Raw genomic sequence first — 22,270 nt, forward strand, 5'->3', positions numbered from 1 at the left:
ATGAGTAAAAATCGCTACTCGCTAAAGGAACCGGATGTCAAAGAGTATCTTGTGAAGGGAGACAGATTTACAAAATGGAAAGAGGTAAGCAGACAATAATATTTCACGTCTCCCCGAGAGATACCTGACATTTATTCTCTTTTATCTGAAATAAAACGCTTGAGTTTGGAATATTTGATTTGGCTTTTTGATAACAAAATAAAGTGGTCCGTGTGTCTCGTGTGGTTTCATCTGACAGATTCATGTCTGATTCGTTGTTGTTTGTGTAAGACGTTTAAAAGTTTGGTGTAATCCTCACAGGACTCCAAAAAAACCATCCCGGTCACCATGAAGATGGATCCGAAAGGATATTATCTCATCTGGACCAATCAGAGTAAAGTAAGACGTTTTCTAACATCAGACGTGTATAGTGCACTTAGTACTATAGTAAGATGATGATACTGGATAGAGATACCATGCTTTCATTCAATCATTTACTAACCATATTGCCATATTCACGCGCAGACATCAAAACATTTCAACCAAATGATCATTGTTTTTATTTACTATTTACACTGATCTAATACACTATGGAAGTTTTATAAATGTCAATTTGTATAATGTAAGTTAACAGTTATTTTAAAGAAACACGATCTTGTCCTCGTGTTGAACAATGTTGTCTCTCTCTCTTTGTGGGTTTGAAGTGTTATAGTCGAGCATTCACAGAGGTTTTAGCCAGAAGCTTGTGTGGGCAGAGAATCTGTCCTCCTGTATGAAACATTAATGTGCTCTAATGTTCATGACGCTTGCTTATAAACATGACTTCATCAAACACACACAGAACAAATCATGTCTCCAAGTACAGATTCATTTTCATTGCTGTGGATAAATCATCATATTAAACGTGTGTCTGTTCTTCTAGAAATGATTGAAATAAAAACGTAAATGAATGTCGATGGGTTGTGTCGATCATGAAATGTCTCCTCAGAATAATATCTTGAGTTTGTATGTTTGTATATTATCTTGAGACATGGTTTTGAATGCATTAGTCTAGTTGTGTGTTTGACGTGTGTCACATGACATCATGTCTCTCTCGTGTTTTGTAGGAAACTGAAATTCTGGATGTTGCGACCATCAGGGACACAAGAGCAGGAAAATATGCCAAACAACCCAAAGTATGTGTCATGTGTCATGCGTGTGTTATGTAATGAGCTTTTGTTGCATAAGCTGAATGAAGAGACCTGAGTGCTGCGTTTGAATGGATTGTTGCTTTTGAGTATTTGGGTGAATTTGCCTTGCAAAGGAGTGAGCCGGAAAATACTTTCTGTGTCTCGAAAATTCTCACAGTTTCTAATTCAGATTGACCCCATGAGACACACACACACACGCATACACAGAGAGAGAGAGAGAAACACACACACGCAAAGAGAGAGACACACACACACACACACACAGAGAGAAACACACACACGCAAAGAGAGAGACACACACACACACACACACACACACAGAGAGAGAAACACACACACGCAAAGAGAGAGAGACACACACACACAGAGAGAGAGAGAGAGAGAGAGAGAGAGAGAGAGAGAGAGAGAGAGAGAGAGAGAGACACACACACACACACACACACACACACAGAGAGAGAGACACACACACACATACACACACACACACACACACACAAAGAGAGACACACACACACACACACACACACAGAGAGAGAGACACACACACACACACACACACACACACAAAGGTGTTGACCTCTTCCATCTAGCTTTTCTCATTTGCATGAATCCAGATTTGTTTGCCGGTCTGGGTTTTCTCTTGTTGATGGCTGATTTATGGAAAGCAGTCGACATGCATGAGATGTTGAAGCCAGGACCTTCCCAGCGCTTGTACAATTAAACATTCTTCATCCAAATTGACTGTCATGGAATCGATTGTTAAATCATTTTTTCACGTGTATCACTGTTTCTAAACATCCTTATGTTCTTGGCTTAGAAAAGTATATTTTCAGATGTTTTTGTCTTTTTATTTGAACAATCACAAGCTTTTCTGTCTGTCTGTCTCTGTTTGTCTCTTTCTATGTCGGCCTGTCTGTGCGTCTTTTTCTCTTCCTCTGTTGATTCTTTTTAAAGCATTTGTTACAGTTTATTGTCATATATAGGCTAATGGTCTTGTAATTATTGAACTCTTTCATTATGTCCACAGCACAAAAAAGTTCGCAATGTCTTCAACATGGATTTTCCCGACAGTCATCATCTGGCCAAAGCGTTGACCATCGTCACAGGCCCTGACACCGTCAATCTGACGTATCTCAACTTCTTTGCCGGAAAAGAAGTCGCCCAGGTATTAAGAGAGAGAAGCCATGCGCTCATTTCATCACGTTCTGTCCAATGAAATCACACTATGAATGGAGTGAAGAGATTGAAACAAGAGAAACTGTGATGTTTGTGTTTATCTCTGACAGCAGTCGTACATTATGAGGACTAGTGCTCCATTAAAAGCAGCTTCTGGTCTTTGTGGTTTGGAGGTTATTAGTTTATGATTTTCATATCCTGCCACTAATAACCTGCACTGCACATGACTTGTTTCATCTCTGCTGGATGAATATTTCATGATGTTGAAGAATGAAAGTGGCGCGCGCACCTGAACCTCAGTCAACTAACTAGTCCAATAATAATATAACTATTTCATTTAATTTATGTTAATATTAATTTGCATTTTTATTTTATATTATAAAGGATTTGTTGAATTTTGTTGTTTGTTCATTTGATTAAATAAACAATTTGTCCTGTAGTTTTAAGAGAACCCGTACGGTACATTGACATCTAGCGGTTGAACTTGGCATCGCAGTCTAAATTCAACAGCGTTTGTTTATGTTAAGATGCAACCGTCTATAGGAATGATCACATCATCACATATTCCTGATCAAAAACATGAACTGTACCATAGCCATATTATGGCAAAATGTCAAATAAAGAAATCGTGACCTTGTTCATTTGACCTCACCTTTACTCCATACAGCAATGGGCCGATGACATCCTGGCGATCGCGTACAACACCCTGAGAGCAAACGCCTGCAGACAGATCTACCTGGAGAAACTGTGAGCGGGTTTCAAATCGGACTATCTGATATTTGATCTTATTCAATTATGATTTACAATAGTTTGATACGTTTGTTCCAATTTGATCAGGTATGTTCGACTCACGCTGCAGACCAATAAGGATGGAAAAATCCCTGTTAAAATGTAAGAGAGAAATATTGAATTTAGTGAGGTGGTAATATATTAGGGTTTGTATGATATCAGTGTATAATAATGATGACGTCATGTGTCTCAGTATCTTTAAGATGTTTCCTGCGGATAAGAAGAGAGTTGAACAGGCGCTGACAGCGGCCAATCTACCGAAGGGAAAGGTGCGTGTGTGCCACTGTGGGGACCATCATTCCATAATAGAGGTCCTCAGGGGCTCAAAAGCTTATAAATTGTACAGAACGATCATTTTGAAAATCTAAAAATCTTTTCTAGGATGTTTAGGTTTAGGGGATAAAATAAACAGTGTGTACAGTATCAAACTCATTAAACCTACAGACTGTCACCATGGAGATAATAAACCATACATGTGTGTGTGCGCGCAGTTGTGTTTGTTTGCATGTGTGCAGAATGATCTGAACACAGTATCTTGTGTTGTTTAGTTTGACACCATCAAGTTAGATGTGCTCACAGAGGCCGCGTTCAAAACCTTCCTGATGCATCTCTGTCCCAGACCAGAAATCAATGAAATCTTCACATCATTGTGAGTTTCTCAACATCTCTAAGCACACAGACATCAGTCTTTCTTTCTTTCTTTCTTTCTTTCTTATTATTATTGTACATCCACAGCACCAAAGGAAAAGGTTTCATGACGAAAGAGATGCTGGCCAAGTTTCTGAACGAGAAGCAGCGAGACCCGCGTCTCAATCAGGAGCTGTTTCCCCCCGTCAGACCCGATCAGATGAAGACCCTCATCGAGAAATATGAGCCCAGCTCCTCTAATGCCAGTCGAGGTGAGAATCCTGTTCACCAGAAATCATCCAGAGGTTTTAAAGAAGTGGAATGATGAGAAATGATGTTCTCCTTCAGGTCATATATCTCCAGAGGGTTTAATGTTTTATTTGATGGGCTCTGAAACATCGGTGGTGCATTTGGACAAACTGGCCCAGAGTCACGACATGACACAACCCATCGCACATTACTTTGTCAAATCATCTCACAACACATATCTCACAGGTAAAGCATCTGTCTTACTCCTCTTAACATTAGTTTAGCAATACACAAAATAAGACATTTCTACATTAGAAATGAGCAGAACTTACAGGACAAAACCAAAAAAAATGTATATACTATATGATGATAATAATACATGCCCTGTTATTATTATTATATTTTCATTTTTATTCCCACAATTCAGATGTCCAATATAATAATTGTCATATATTTTTACAAGTTTCAAAGATGTAATTTTTTAAATAATCAAAAATATAATTTATTTCCAATTTCATAAAAAAATTAAAAGAGGTCAGGTCTTCTAGAATTCGTTTGCTGTCATGCGCAATGTTTTCACATCTGCAAAATGACTCCAAATACATTTTCAACAAATCACATTAGAAACTTTGACATGATTCGGGAAAAACCACGTGAGTATAATCACGTGTGTGTGTGTGTGTGTGTGTGTAGCGGGTCAGCTGACGGGCGTCTCGTCTCCTGAGATGTACCGTCAGTGTCTGCTCTCCGGGTGTCGCTGTCTCGAGCTGGATTGCTGGAAGGGCAAACCTCCAGATGAAGAGCCAATCATCACCCACGGCTTCACCATGACAACTGAGATCTTGTTTAAGGTCCGTTCCTCCAGTCTGAGTTCTATCTGATATTATGGGATGTGTAGTGGAGGTTGCTGGGCACGTGCTTAATTTGGGTCAGATTGTGAGAGTCAGGTTATGAGCTAAATATAAAATAACAAGAAAACCTCGCCTTACAACAACAAGTGGACTTTTTAGGAAAACCCGAGAGCAGGTAATCATGATGATGCTGTTTTTCTCTGTCAGGATGTTATTGAAGCTATCAATGAAAGCGCCTTCAAAACGTCTTCGTATCCGGTCGTGCTTTCGTTTGAGAACCACGTCGACACGTGAGACACGTTTCAATCATTTCAATCCTCATTGTGCAGGTTTGACCGTGTCTGACGTCAGGTCACGTGTTTATGACGCTTGTGTTTCTTCAGAGTAAAGCAACAGGAGAAGATGGCTCATCACTGCAGGACTATATTTGGAGATAAACTGCTCATTGATCCGCTGGACAAATATCCCGTGAGTTCAGCGTTCTTCTTAAGGTTCTAATGTATTTGTACGCCGTTGATCTCTCGAATCTGTTTTGGTGCTTCAGCTGAAGCCAGGCCAACCCATCCCGAGTCCGTCTGAGCTCATGTGTAAAATTCTCATCAAGAATAAGAAGAGCAAAGCTTCTCCCAATAAACAAGAGACTGCAAAGAAGACGGAGAGTGTCGAGAATCCTGCAGCGGACCCCAACCACCCCCCTGCTGAAGGACACGACGCACATCATCACGGTCAACTCAACATACATCAATTACCTTTATGATAACACACACACACACATCTGATAACACACAAACACACACACACACTTATCTGATCTGACACAAACACATCTGATAACACACACACACACACACTTATCTGATCTGACACACACACATCTAATAACACACACACACACTTATCTGATCTGAAACAGACACATCTGATAACACACACACACACACTTATCTGATCTGACACAAACACATCTGATAACACACGCACACACACTTATCTGATCTGACACACACACATCTAATAACACACACACACACACACACTTATCTGATCTGACACACACACATCTAATAACATACACGCACACACATGTCTGATCTGACACACACACATCTAATAACACACACACACACACACGCACACAAACTTATCTGATCTTACACACATCTAATAACACACGCACACACATGTCTGATCTGACACACACACATCTAATAACACACACACACACATTTCTGATCTGACACACACACATCTAATAACACACACCCACACACACACACACACACACACAAACTTATCTGATCTTACACACATCTAATAACACACGCACACACTTATCTGATCTGACACACACACATCTAATAACACACACGCACACACATGTCTGATCTGACACACACGCACTGTGTTGATGTGATAACTCATGTTGTGATCATTCATGCGATACAGACGGTCATGACGATCATGATGATCACGATGATCACGATGAACACGATGAAGAGAAGATGAAGAACTCTGATGAGGTGAACTTGTGTCTGATGTTTTGTGATGCAGTAGTTAGACCTCAGAAGACGCTTCAGTGAGACTTTAAGAGGCTTTTGGTTCAGTTGAAGACATCATCTGAAAATGTAAATGTGTGTGATGTGATGCTTCAGCTGATCTTGTGTGATGTCATGTTTCTCGTCAGGGTACCGCTGGACAAGAAGTCACAGCCTTTGAGGAGATGTCAGCGCTTGTCAACTACGTTCAGCCCAACAAATTCATCTCATTTGAGAACGCAACCAGTGAGTTAAACACACCTGTGTGTGAATGAGAAACATACAGTACCAATCCATCCCATAATGCAGGTGATGAACGACTGCTGTTTTGAATGCTGTTGTCAAATTCTAAATGTCTCATATCTGATTACAGAAAAGAACAGGTGTTATGTCATCTCTTCATTTGTGGAAACCAAAGGCGAGAGTCTGATCGCTAAAAACGCTGTCGACTGGGTGGAGTATCCTTCACTTCTTTAAATCACATCACATGATACAGTAGATCAGATCAAACGAGATCAAGCGATGTAAAAAATCTGATCAAATCAAACTAGATCATATCAGATGATGTAGATCAGATCAGACCAGGTGATATAGATGAGATCAGATAAATGGAGTAGATTTGATGAGATCAGATGATGTAGATCAGATCAGACCAGATCAAGTGATGTAAAAAGATCAGATTTGATCAAATTAGATCAGATCAGATCAGGGGATATAGATGGGATCAGATAAAATGGTGCAGATGAGATGATGAGATCAGATCATTTCACGAGTTCACCTGCGCAGATAACAGCGATGTTGATAGGGATAATAAAGCAAGAGCTTGGTTATGAAGGTTATGCGTATTTGGCGTGCTGTCCGGGAAGCGGGCTCCGAGCTCGCCAGATCTATCCGAACCCGAAACACTACACCTTGGTCAGGGTGAGTGCGCCGAGCTCGGAACCGGTTTGAGCCCAGAGCCCCCCCCCCGGGGCTCTTGCAAAAGAAAAGTGAGTTTGGGAGAGGAGCCGGGGTGGAGGAGGGATGCTTAATCTTAGGAGATCGAGCAGGTAAGATGGATTCTCTATTTATGAGCGAGCTCGCTATGGCTAATTGTGTATGTGCAGTGATTGCTGATTGTGGACCAGCCGGCTGATTATATGCTACGGCTCCTCCCGAACTTTGTTAATTAAACATCATATAAAATGGTGTAATTGATGAGATCAGATGGTTAGATCTGATCCGATTAAATGATGTAATGGATGGATGAGATGATCTGATATGGATGAGTGTCAGTGTTTTCCTATAGTGATGACTGTAGATATAATAAGAGGCAGATGAGTCGGATCTATCCTAAAGGAACACGTGTGGACTCATCAAACTACAGTCCTCAGCCCTTCTGGACCGCAGGCTGTCAGTTTGTGGCACTCAACTATCAGACTATGGGTGAGATGATGAGACACATAAGAGCTTCAAAGAGGCAAATGTTTGTTTGTTGTGTGAAGGTCATTATTATACGCTCAGAATGTTTCTGCACAAAAGATATTTGCTTTCTGCTCCTCCCATTTGTTATGTATTGGGGTTAAATGTAATAGAATTGTTGTGTGTTTGAGCGCGACTCTCGTGTGTGTGTGTGTGTGTGTGTGTGTGTGTGTGTGTGTGCAGATTTCCCCCTGCAGTTGAACATGGCTCTGTTTGAGTTCAACGGCAGGACGGGGTACCTGCTCAAACACGAGATGCTTCGCAAAAGCGACAAGAAGTTCGATCCTTTCACTGAGAGATTCGACACTATCATCGCCTGCACGCTCACCATCAAGGTCAATCACAAAACACACATCAAACCTTCAGGATCCTTCAGTCTGTTCTTCACAAACAGCTCAGAAGCGTGTTGTTTATCAGCCGTGGTCTTTATCCGGTCTTTCAGATCTATTCGGGTCAGTTCCTGTCAGATAAGAACGTGAAAACCGGAGTGGAGGTGGAACTCATTGGTTTGCCGAAGGACCCCAAGAAAAAGTTTCGTACCAAATGGACGGCGACTCCCAACGCCATCAACCCGGAGTGGAACGAAGAGCCTTTCGTCTTTGAGAAGGTCTGTGATGAGAACGCATGCAGATCCTCTCCTGATGTATAATGTGATGATATGAGATGCTGAAGGTCTTTGTGGTGTTCTTCAACAGATTCTGCTGCAGGAGATGGCTTACCTCAGGATCGTGGTTCATGAGGAGAGTGGAAAGTTCATAGGTCACAGAATTATTCCACTGGATGCTCTTCAGACAGGTCAGAACCAATACTTCAATGCTTCTTTAAACATTAACAAAACATTTTTTCATGATTCACAAATACATTCAGAACAAATGAAGCCCTTCTGTGTGTCTTGTATATAAAATACATAGTATTGACTACAGTCAAAGGTATTGTATTCTACAGTATTCCATAATATTATCTATAGTGTTACTGCAGTAAATTCTAGTATACCTCACGATACTGATGTATAATGTATTCATTCTGTAGTATCCACTGTAACGAAGAAATCTACTGTAGTAGTCTTTAATATTTACTGTAGTAAAGTGTACTTGTGCTTTAGTTATCTGTAGTATACAGTAGACATCATGAAATATTTGCTATAGTAAGGTTGAACAGTACAGTAGTATCTAGAATAGTCACTAAATACTAAAGAATACCACGGTATTGTTTCATGTGTGTAAAAAATATATATTTTTGAGGGTTTTATTCTGTAAATGACGTATTTCGCTCTTATTATTTCTGGTGTTTTTCATTTAGATGTTGTCATTTATAAGCAGTGTGTGTGTGTGTGCAGGTTTCCAGCACATTTGTTTGCGCAGTGAGAGTAATATGCCTCTGACTCTGCCGTCTCTGTTTGTCCACATTGATGTGAAGGATTACATCCCCGCCGCATTCGCTGGTAAACTCTCACTGTACATCACATTTACACTGCCGTTCATTTCAACTAATGCAACATCAAACATGCACTTGTGTCGTTTCCTTTAGATTTCACAGATGCACTTTTCAATCCTGTCAAGACTACAAAGCCTCCGAAGCAAGAGGTAGAAAGAAATCATACTCTCATAGAGACACATATTGAGCTCTTTTTCTTTTAATTTGACTTTTGTTCTGATTGACCTACAAACCAGTGTTACGTGACAGTCTAGAATACTTCATTCTTCATTCTCCACCTAAAATCTGACTATAATCTTTATTTAATGACATTTTATTATGTATACATTTGATGTATTGCAAACGCAACTCTATTCTATAATTTTCACAGTTACAGATGTACGTCTTACGAAAAATGTGATACACACGCCGGTTCAATAGCGTTATGAATATAATGACAAACCTACAGATAATAATACCATCATTTATTTATATTTTTAATGACATATTGTTAAATGAATCAGCTGTCTCTCAAAGGACTGTAAAGCTGCTTTGCAACAATAGTAAGAAAAAGTCTAAATATGACATAAATTGAGCTGTAAATCCCGGTGTCCAGCTACTGTTGTGTTGAAATGAAAGGTTTGTCTCGTGATGTCATCATTCTGATGTCGTTTCTAGTGTGCCACATATGTGAGTGAATATGAGTTACCTCTGGCTGACGGAGCTGCGACTGCTGCGACTCCTGCAGGTACATCATCACAAAAACATCTGGTTCTTGCTAGTGTCGTGTTTTCCAGCTCAAATATCTAAACATCATTTTCCAAAAATCAAACTGAGATATTATTTGAAGTAAGGAATGAAGTTTTGTTTTCTAAACAGAAGGACCAGATGGGCAAGTCAAATCATCTTCATTCAGGCTATAGCTTAACTCCAGTTTATTTGTCACACTGTTTGCAGATAAAATCATATAATTCTTGTTTCAGAAAACACGATTAGATTTCTTATGTCGTTTTGCTTCTAAAGTAAATGCATCTTGATTTAAAATAGTCAAAATGACTTTTGATGACATCTTATGATATTTCCATCTAAACAGAATCAGACCAGAACTCATTGGTCACCATTACAGTGTTTCTTTCTTTCTGTTATAATATCAGAACCAAAAGCCTCTGAGAGTCCAGCAGAGGGCGACGCTGAACCTCCAAAACCAGAGGAAAAACCAGAGCCAGCTCCCGAAACTGAACCTGAACCAGCCCCGGAGCCAAAACCGGAACCAGCTCCAGAACCAACTCCTGAACCAACTCCAGAACCAGAACCAACTCCTGAACCAACTCCAGAACCAGAACCAACTCCTGAACCAACTCCAGAACCAGAACCAACTCCTGAAGCAAAACCGGAAGAAAATCAAGAACCAGCCCCTGAAACAAAACCAGAGGAAAGTCCAGAAGCAGCACCTGAAGCGAAACCAGAGGAAAATCCAGAAGCAGAACCAGAACAAAAACCAGAAGCCGAACCCAAAGCAGAGGAGCCTCCTGCTGACCCATCAGGTGATCCAGACCTGGTCCCGTCACAAACCGGACCGATGACCCATACAGACGCTAACTCCTGATTCAATCTCATTTCAGACCCGTCCACCGTGACCTGTGAGGAACTGCAGCAGCACAAGAACTTCCTGAAGGTCACCAAGAAACAAGAGAAAGACCTCAAGGACATGGAGAAGAAGTTTCAGAAGAAACGCGATGAAGTGACGCAGAAATTCAGCAAACAGTTTGAAGCTTTGAAGAAGAAGAGCTCGGCTAAGAAGTAAAACTGAAAACCTTTCACGAGCGTTCGTTTCTCTGCTCAATTCTTCTGGAGTTCTGGAAAGATCTTGTTGTTGTTTCTGTGTGATTCTGCAGGTCAGAAGGTTCCGACCCAACCGAACAGATCACAGACATCAAGCAGAAGCTTCAGACTGATCTCAGAGCTGTGCTGGTCGAACACTACGATCAGACCAAGACTAAGAAAGAGCAGCAGAACACAGAGGTAACCACAGATCTCCAAAGATGTAATGTTGATGCTTTCTCTTTCATAGCTCAGGACATTTCTCCCTGCTCAGGAGAAACAGGGGTCTTAAAATCTCTGAAGTGTTGTGTACTAGATCTTGAATCATCAGGTCTTCATTTTCCTACGGCCATGTAATGTACCTCTGATGCTCATCGAAAGGCTTCTGATGGATTCTGGGGTGTCGTAGTTCTTTTTTTTACAAACAGGTGCATTTCAATGAGCATCAGCTGTATTACGACTACAAATGAGACACTATTTAACACTTTTTATTCATTTACTATCGTTGAAAGTGAAAGGGTTTGAAAGGTAAATGTCATTTTTTCCCCAATTTTTTGCTGATCAGAGAGTCTGTGAACTAATCTGAACCGTATGTTTTGTGGTCATGGCCTGAAAGAAGTGAGTTTAAGGCTTTGCTAAAGCCAGTTGCTAACAACGTTTTTGAGGCATATGCTTCTTATGCTAGAATGAAATTGATCTGGGAACGTTGGGTGTGTGTTTTTTTATGTTGTGATACAGGTCTTAAATTTAATTCATAATGGTCTAGATAAGGTCTTAAAAAGGGCAATTCCGTGAAAATGCCAACCTTACCATGAAAAAATGACCAACAGTTTTTACTATACTAACAGTACAGATATTAACATTTAGTGTTTCTAATACCCATGTGAGGTCTCTCTTTACATTTTTTAAGCATTTGTTTTAAGTGCTTGATTTTTCATAGTCAGGTAAGAGCAATTGTCAGGATTGTAACATAAATGAACACATTAAAGTCTACATTCATTGGGTATTATTGCTTCAGGTTCGTACATTTTAATTCACAGAAATCCTACAAAGTCTCCCAAAAACCGCATCCTTTATTTGGCACATCCATAACACATGTTTATTTCCCTTTTCTAAAGATGAAAATGTGTTCACAGACTGAAACTTTCTGATGTTCAAACTCTATCAACAAGGGTTTAGTCAAATATAAACAGATGGTTTAATATATTCATAACAAATACATTCTCTGAGCATTTGTACGTCATGTCCATAACGCTGGAATCGCCCAAAAGTCTTATATCTGACTGTGAAACCTGCAGAAACCCTGAGAAATGAAAAAGTGTGAAATGAATGTAGATTTTAGAGGTGAAATCATCTGGATTTGATGAGAAGTCTTTGAGTTCATATCTGATCTCATCGTTGACGTCTCTTCTCAAACTCCAATGACACATTTCTAACTCTTTTCTCCTCATGAGAAACATCTGAGACTCACATTATCAGACTTATATTTCCTCTCTATTAAATCTCATTAATGTCTAGGAGAAATAATTGATATATTAGACATATCTGTGATCGTTCTTTCTTATGGGTGTGCAAGCACAATATTGGCACACATTTGGGGTATTCAGAGAAGAGGGTGACACAGGAGTTCAAACCGTTATCATCCCACCCCCCCCAAAAAAAATCCCCCCAATCCTCCAAAAAAACTGGGGTAATAAGAATAATTTCTGTAGTTATTTATTATTTATTTGAATGAATTAAAGAGTCATTACATGTCTATCTTTGAATCACTGAACTTATCAAGGTTGATGTTGGATATAGAAAGTCATTAATAATTATAGTAAGAAGTCATTTTTGCAGAGAGTCATTTGTAACTAGTAATTCATTAGTTTTTAACCCAATGCTGATGGGGAAGGCGTCTTCTTCTCTTCTATATTTGTTGGTTGGCAGACTAATCTCCTGCATTACCATCACCGACTGTTACGGGTGTGTTGAGCTTAACCAGCAACAGCGAAGCAAACAGAACATTAGATGTTTATTTATGTCCAGGGTTTATTTGTGTATTCCCCGTCCCTCCCGCTGACATTCTTTCCAGCAGGAATCCCCCCAAAATGTCCGCCTGTAATTCTGAGTGGATCATGTTGATGTGATTCACTTGAGTGTGTTTATGATGGTCTGTCAGTGTCTGTGTTAGTCGGTATCAGGGGTTCAGCTCTCTGACAGGCCTCAGATGAACTTTCATGATTTGCACAAATGTGTTAAACAGGACCTGATGTAAGTCTCAATACTGGCTAACTGCACACTTTAAAGTATGTACTTACTCTAGCATCAGCACTTTGATTGAAGTATGAAAGCAACATTTTCATGTCAATTACTTAAAAAGTGAGAGTCTGTATAGTCAAGTTTTGCTGGATGTGGGTGACAGTGTCTGGTAATGTGTGTGTGTGTGTGTGTGTGTGTGTGTGTGTGTGTGTGTGTGTGTGTGTGTGCACCAGCTGGTGTGTTGTGTTCTGGTGCAAGTGTGACTTCCTGTTTCCTGTTCTGTATTTCCTGTGACACAGCGTTTGACCAAACTCCTGGAGATCGCCACAGAGAAACACAGCAGCGAGATGAAGGACCTCAACAGGTGTGTATGTGTGTGTGTGTGTGTGCGTGCGTGCGTGCGAGTGTGTGTTTGTGTCTTTCTAAACACAGTTCAAAAATGGTTTAGACTGACACTGATTGTCTTTTTCTCCCAGTGACATGAAGAAGAAGGACAAGGACAAGTGAGCTCACACACATACACACACAAACAAATGCACACAGTCACGCATGCACGCACACTCACACACGCACAAACATACACGCATACATACACACACAAACAAATGCACACAGTCACGCATGCACGCACACTCACACACGCACAAACATACACGCATACATACACATACAAACAAATGCAAACACACACACATACATACACACACAAACAAATGCAAACACACACACATACATACACACACAAACAAATGCAAACACACACACATACATACACACACAAACAAATGCAAACACACACACACACATACACACACAAACAAATGCACACAGTCACGCATGCACGCACACTCACACACGCACAAACATACACGCATATATACACACACAAACAAATGCAAACACACACACACACACACACACATACATACACACACAAACAAATGCACACAGTCACGCATGCACGCACACACACACATGCACAAACACACACGCATACATGCACACACACCACACAAAAACAAATGCAAACACACATACATACATACATACATACACACACAAACAAATGCACACAGTCACGCATGCACGCACACTCACACATGCATACATGCACACACACACAAACAAATGCAAACACACACACATAAATACACACACAAACAAATGCAAACACACACACATACATACATACACACACAAACAAATGCACACAGTCACGCATGCACGCACACTCACACACACACAAACACACGCATACATACACACACAAACAAATGCAAACACACATACATACATACACACACAAACAAATGCAAACACACACACATACATACACACACAAACAAATGCAAACACACATACATACATACACACACAAACAAATGCAAACACACACACATACATACACACACAAACAAATGCAAACACACATACATACATACACACACAAACAAATGCAAACACACACACATAAATACACACACAAACAAATGCAAACACACACACATACATACATACACACACAAACAAATGCACACAGTCACGCATGCACGCACACTCACACACACACAAACACACGCATACATACACACACAAACAAATGCAAACACACATACATACATACACACACAAACAAATGCAAACACACACACATACATACACACACAAACAAATGCAAACACACATACATACATACACACACAAACAAATGCACACAGTCACGCATGAACACACACTCACACACGCACAAACACACACGCATACATACACACACAAACAAATGCAAACACACACACATTCATATACACACAAACAAATGCACACAGTCACGCATGCACGCACAAACACACACGCACAAACACACACGCATTCATACACACAAACAAATGCACACACAAATACACAAACAAACACACATGCAACCACACACACACACAAACAAATGCACAGACACACAAACAAATAAACGCACGTGTGCACACACACACACACACACACAAACAAATACACACACATACACAGACAAATGAACGCATGCACGCACACAGAGGAAGAAAGCTTTATGGAGAAATGAGACTGTAGATGTCAAATCCAAACTCATGCAAAAGTCTATTGTGTCAGATTTATTTGATCCTCTCCAGATCCAGTTTTATTAAGCTTTAGATCAAACTTTCGTATTATTATGAATAATGTTTGTGATTTTAATTTTGTATTTCAGAATGAAGAAAAGCAAAAGCACGGATCAGCTTGACAGTGATAAAGCTCAGGTAAAACATTTCTACATAATCCATCTGATGCAGTGAGCGAGAGCAGACGATGAAGTGATGATGTTGAACACACAAATGTTAAAGGACAAAACAGTGTCGATGAAAATTGAAGGAGAGAGAGTGCAGTGTAGAGTAACCATGACAACGGTTGGACACAAGGCTGCGGTTTGGACGCACACACACACACACACACACACACACACACACACACACACATACACAGATGAGGTCAGGCTGACGAACACACTCTTCTGTCTCATGTGTGCTGTTTATCTGACTCACTCTTCTGTCTCATGTTGTCTCATCAAAATTCATTCACATTTCTCGCGGCACATCAGTTCACAGTCATCAGCATCTTGAGCAGACCGCATTTCATCCCATCAAAGCAGAAAGAAACAGAAATGATCTGTTGATCTTCTGCTGGGCAACATGTAAATAAACGTTGAGATGACATCAAATCAGATGTATTAGAAATAAAGTCAAAATGAAGTATTATGTGAATGACGTGGACATGTGTGAGGAGGTTTATTTTGACAGTGGATATTGAAGTCGACTCAACGTGATACTGGACAACAATAGCAGCACATGGATGTTCTCGTTCTGAAGTGAATTACACGCCTCCTACTGTACATTTATCCCTGACTGCCAGCTCCCGTAATCATGCACATCTGAGGCATGTTTGCACACATGACTTCAAGGCTATAGGAGTGTGTGTGTGTGTGTGTGTGTGTGTGTGCGTGCGTGCGTGCGTGTGTATGCGTATGTAAAGGTTCTTCACAGTGAACAGTCAAAGGATTTTTAAGAATCGTCTCTTTCTAACCTTTTCATCATCTGAAAAACCTTTTTTCGCCAAAATTTTCCTTTTGTGAGGAAAGTTTCTTCGGAAGTTAAATGTTCTTTATGGAACGACTCAGACAAAAAAGGGTTCATGCATGGCATCGTGAAGCACCTTTATTTTTAATAGTGTGTGTGATAATAACATGTTGAATTTTTGATCTGTCAGTCAGATGAAGGTTCGCCTCAGGAACAGAGTCTGAAGAGAAGACAGGCCGCCACGCTCGGCAAAATCAGAGATCTCATCAGTCAGGTAAAACAATTTACACTCTATCAGGACTGAAAAATGCATCAACATTCAGTGTATTTACTTTGGAAATACTTTTTGTTATTGTTGCCGGTTATACTTTGCATAATTTACACCCTAACCTGTCCTAAAAAAACATGCATCTCAGAGCGTCTTTTGAAGTTTTCTGAAAACAAATGCCCTTCGTCAATCCAGACCTGTCGATCCAAAACGACATGTTAGGAAGGTGATTGGTCGAGCAGAATCAAGCTAGAAAAAGTAAATTGTCAGCAGAAATGCCGGTTGGAGTATAGTTTTGGATAAATGTACGCGTCAGTAACTTTTCATGCCATTTCTAGCCAGAAATGACTATTATTATAGTGAAATATGCGTTGGGTTATTGCATAGACGCTCTCTGTTTATAAATCAAATAGACTTCTGTTACGCTGCCTGTCCGCATCTATTTCTTATTCTTAAAAAAACTAAAAAGCACACGTCAACGTTTTCCTGTCAAAAAAGACCTCAAATGTGAACATTGTATGAACAAATCATCGGTGTATAATATTCCAGAAAATTTAGTTTTTCTTTGTAAATTGTTCATTAAAATAAAATGTAATACAGAAGTGAAGTTCTACAGTACTTGAATTGGTTTGCTGTTGACTTTCATTCAACTGTTGTTTTTATGGTCCAGTGAGATGAAATGTTGAGATGACTATGAAGCTCATTGGTGATTTCTTGTGTGTTCAGCTCAATAAAGACGCCGTGTCCGAGCACTCTAAGATCATGTGGTCACTGCCCAGTGAACTGACGGAGGCCGTGAACTCCTGCGTCAAACCTCATTTCCCCGATCACGTGGAGAAAGCCGTAGAGAACCGCACAGAACCGGCCAACGGACAATGTCAAGTTTTCGTAGGATGAACTCTGTGTGTCCACCGTAACATGAAATCTAGATAAATATTTATGTGATTTAAAAAGACATTGCATTTAGGTTTCCAAACAAACACAAACAACATGTTTAAGTTCTGAACCCTTGTGGAAACATTTAATTAAGCAATATAAAAAAACTGTCTGAATCATAGTTCACCCCAAAATACTGTAAAATACTTTCAAATTCTAATTTTCTGCTAGATTTTTTTCTTGGTTTTACTTAGGGTTATTTTGGGATGCATTAGGATCTAGACCTTCACAAAGAAATGAAGTTGACATGATAATGCACTTTGTAATTTGTTTAGGATTTTACATTAGGTTTGTGATGGTGGAGGTGACTGTAATCCCAATATAAACACAATAATATATGCATACGCATTAAGATCAGACCTAACCGTAACTTCAAATCAGTTTCAAGGGTCGAGGTGAAGTTGAATTAAACGCTAGAAGAGAAATTAATTTCAGATAGAAGACGACACAGATATTCACTCCGTTCCTCGTACACACATATCTAAGGTTTTGTTCTAGATATACACTTAAAAATCCACCAAAACACCATAGTATGCTATTCTGAACTTGTATGTTATGTAATGTATTGTTTAAAGCGTATGGACTTCTTCTGTCCTTAAAACTGATAAACCACTCTTCTCACTTTAATTTCATTTCAATATCATTTGTTGTGATTTTACAATATTAAAATAAATGTAACTATAGTATTTTGGTAGAAGCTGTGCTTACTATGGTACATCTTTTTGCAAAAGGTCAATAACTGTTGTAAGATAAATTATTTAAGTAAATAAAAACAATTAAATTACTTTAACTCTGAGTTTTGGTTTTCTTTTATTATCAACCTTGCAGATTTGACGTGTATTAAAAAAAATCACTTTCTCTTCATCTCCTCTATCACTGATATGATAACACTGTAAAAAACTTATATTTGATTTATTTTATAAAGCATTTTTATTGAAACATCTAAATTCTTAAATCAAGATAAAGTCACTTGACAATCTGGCCCAAAATAAACCTGAAGTAGGTACGTAAGAACATATACAACTACAGTTAAGTTCATTATCTTACCCCATTAACAGATATTATATAAAAGTATTAAACAAGGCTAAATATATTTGGTCATTTTTCTTTTCAACTAAATGCCTCTTGACTCTAAGAGCTTAGTTTCTTTAGGTTTAGACCAGAATGCTTGGTATGAACATATAAACACTGAAATGTATCTGAATGACGGAACGTGTCATTATTCATGTAGGACATCTGTATATAAACGCAGATCATGAATTTAACTGTAATGTTCTGAATGAGCTTAATAGACATATTCAGCTTTCAAAAACTTTTCTGAGACGTCATTTGACACAAAATGAACATCTGTTCATAAGATTTCAGATGTCAGAATGATCCGTCTTCAAATAGCAGAGAAGGGTTCTTATACTGATGAAAACAGGATTGTTATGAGACTAAACGGGAAATACAGTCTGTAAAAATAGAACCAGAAGCATTCAAACGGTTGAAGTCAATGATGGCAAAAGCATTAGAGGAACGAGCTGCAAATCATTTTGAGTTTGTGAAAACAATTATAATCATGTTTGTTTGAAGAATTCATTGAGCTTAAAAACACAAACACAAGCTGCACATCACCGTGAACACATTCAGTGTTTGTTTTATAAGCCGCAGGTTGTGTGAGAAGGATTTTTGGGTAAAAAAATGTTTTTGCCTAAATGATGGAGATGAATGAAAAGTTGTGTTTTGTGTCTCGGAGAAGAACATTGACGTGTGCTTGAGATGTCCTGACACACTCACACTTACAGTGAGATCTTGACTCACTCGTGACTCATGTTGAATCTGATGGATTCTCCCGCTGATGAAGAAACTTCATGAAAACATGATGAAAGTGGGTTCATGTGTGTGTTTGCTTTCTAAATCCATTTGTGTGTTTGTGTGTTGATGAAATTCTGATGTGAGATTACAGATATACAGTATTAGTTTCTAATAAATATCCTTTTTTTATTATTGATTTATTCATAATGAGATGGAATGGATCTATCTCATGAAGGATCATTTTGGCATCACAAACAGGATGGCATACAGTAGATTGATCATGTTAGTGTCACAAATAAGGATCAGTTGTGTGTGTGTGGGGGGGGGGGTGTTAGTCACTAGTGTGCTGGAATGTGTGTGTTATAAAATGTGTGTCTGTATTCTACACGCTAATAACACAGACAGGTGACGTGTGTCATGAACTAATTAACATGTTAATCTGAGCAGTCAGCCCACCCACACACACACCCACACACACACACACATCTCTTCCATCTGGATGTGACTCACGTGTCTTCTCACAGATCGTTCTAATGTTCTGAGTCAGCAACATCGTCCTCATCATCACGTGTCAGAATGATTTATGATGTATGTACATTTACAGTGTCTTCAGGTTTATTTCTTTGGTGAGTAGCAGCTCTGTGTGGCATATGAGAATGGATTGGAGTTTCTTCACTGTTCACGTGTGGTGTGCAGTGTTAACTAGTTGATAAGTTATTAGTTTCTGTCATTTTATTACCTTTCCATTGAAATAGTAAAGTAAGGAATTACTTTAATTTAAACTTACATTTTCATTGAATTACAGTTACTTCTGATGTATAATTGAAGTATAATTCTCACATTTGTAATACATTAGTCAGTTAATAATATTACTTTAAGTTGTTTTATATTATGTATTTGAATGAATTAAAAAGTCATTTCATGTCTTTCTTTGAATCACTGAACTTATCAAGGTTGATGCTGGATATAGAAAGTCATTAATAATTGTAGTAAGAAGTCATTTTTGCAGAGAATCATTTGTACAGTAATGTAATGACACTATTGAATATGTCATTAATAACTAGTAATTCATTAGTTTTTCTGAGTAACTCACCCGACACATGTGATGTGATGCTGAGCGATCTGTTGGTCCTCACGGTTCCTCCAGAACACCAGACACCTGCTCAGATGCGCTCGTCCCTCCTACGATCACCGTGTCTTCCTGCTCAGTCCTGTACACATCATCCAGGCTTCTCCTGTGACTCTTTTCTGTCAGATTGAAGGAGGTCAAATGGGTTTGCCACGTGCCATCTGGTCCTGCGCTGTCTGCATGGTGATGCCTCCAAACCCACAGAAGTTTCACTCCAGACCACCGTGAAGCACCAGCGGACACACCTGATCTCTGTCTGCATGTCGATGGAGGTGTGACTTGGATGAAAAAGGGACGGCTCTCTTGAAGTTCCAGAGATTTCTCTGTTGTGTTTCGTAAGTTTTATCTTAGTCTCAGATGTTTAAGAGAAATAAAAAGCGTCGCACGAGAGAGTGTAATTGTGATTAAGGAGTTTCAATCATCTGGATTTGTGTAAATGTGATGAGAAATGTTTGAGTTGATATTGAGATCTTCACTAATATTGACTTTTGATGTCAGACGAGACAAATCTGATCTCAGTTTGACACACTGTTGACGTCTCTTCTCAAGAGACTCTCATGACAGACACATTTCTGACTCTTTTCTCCTCATGAGAAACACACATTATCAAACTTCTATTTCCTCTCTATTTAATCTCATTGATGTATCATTGAGAAATCACAGAGATATTGAAGAGATCACAAATATTATCAGACTGAAATCTAGAATCCCTCAGAATTCACCTGATGTTCTATCATTTTTGTCTTCTGGAAGACCGCAGTGAAGATGAGAGGATGATGAAGAAATAAAAGTCATGTGATGTGGACAAGCCTTCAGTTCTTTGTTCGGCCGGTCTGTGAAAGTACTTGAGCTATAAAAAGTGACTCGCTTTTGTGTCCAAACTGTCTGAGAGGCTCTGCGGTCACAACATCAGCTCCAAAAATACATCTGCTCGGAAAAACATATTCACCATGACAACGTGACTGATGTGAAAACGTGGATGTAGATTTCAATTCATTCTCATCAAATCCAGATAATTTCACCTCTATGATCTACATTCATGTGTTCACACAATCATACTCTCATTTCATTCTGGTTTTATAAGTCATTTTTGGAGAAACTAAGTTCATTCTTATATGAAACAAGGTTTGTGTGTGTGTGTTTGTGTGTGTGTGTGTGTGTGTGTGTGTGTGTGTGTGTGTGTGTGTGTGTGTGTGTGTGTGTGTGTGTGTGTGTGTGTGGTTGTGTTTGTGTGTGCGTGTGTGTGTGTGTGTGCGTGCGTGCGTGCGTGCGTGCGTGCGTGCGTGTGCGTGTGCGCGTGTGCGTGTGCGCGTGTGTGTGTAAAGCATTGGATAGAACGGGCCTTAGATGTTATTTCACATCGGGTGTGTGTAAGGTCACGGCTGTTTCGAGTCTCTGCTTTACCCAGAATTCCAGCTGTATTATTATTATTATTATTTTCTTTGCACCTGTTGATCTTCGGCTCCATGCGGGATCCCCATGTTCTCATTTCCACTTGCATCAGCCCGCCAGCATTTTCCTTAAAAACAATTTGGTGTCTCCTGTGGGTTTAGAGAACACAACAAGGCAGCGAGTGGCAGGCGTCCTCTGTGGCCCGATGCTCAATTATAGTTCATTTATGTAACTATAAACAGCAGAACGTTACAGCAGTTCAAACACAGCTAGAGACCAATCAGAAACATGCAAATGAGTCATGTGACTTCAAGTCAAGCTTTTGAATCTGTGAAG

General features: G+C 39.4%; 1 protein-coding gene across 1 annotated transcript; it reads left to right on the forward strand.

Moving 5' to 3' along the window:
- On the forward strand, positions 1 to 18,411 carry plcb2 (phospholipase C, beta 2; the record flags this gene model as incomplete). Its single annotated transcript, XM_079459387.1, has 32 exons — positions 1 to 84; positions 301 to 378; positions 1,086 to 1,154; positions 2,197 to 2,334; positions 3,013 to 3,092; positions 3,183 to 3,236; positions 3,328 to 3,403; positions 3,683 to 3,783; positions 3,870 to 4,033; positions 4,110 to 4,256; positions 4,704 to 4,861; positions 5,069 to 5,151; positions 5,245 to 5,329; positions 5,406 to 5,586; positions 6,308 to 6,381; positions 6,546 to 6,642; positions 6,770 to 6,854; positions 7,697 to 7,821; positions 8,041 to 8,192; positions 8,300 to 8,464; positions 8,553 to 8,652; positions 9,194 to 9,298; positions 9,385 to 9,440; positions 9,949 to 10,018; positions 10,425 to 10,814; positions 10,893 to 11,070; positions 11,166 to 11,292; positions 13,632 to 13,696; positions 13,809 to 13,835; positions 15,551 to 15,599; positions 16,603 to 16,686; positions 17,407 to 18,411. 32 exons carry the CDS (start codon positions 1 to 3, stop codon positions 17,575 to 17,577), a joined length of 3,618 nt encoding a protein of 1,205 aa, XP_079315513.1. The 3' UTR covers positions 17,578 to 18,411.
- Positions 18,412 to 22,270: the final 3,859 nt, after the last annotated feature.

The sequence above is a fragment of the Barbatula barbatula genome (genome assembly GCF_947034865.1).
Source record: "Barbatula barbatula genome assembly, chromosome: 6".
Classification (NCBI taxonomy): Eukaryota; Metazoa; Chordata; class Actinopteri; order Cypriniformes; family Nemacheilidae; genus Barbatula; species Barbatula barbatula.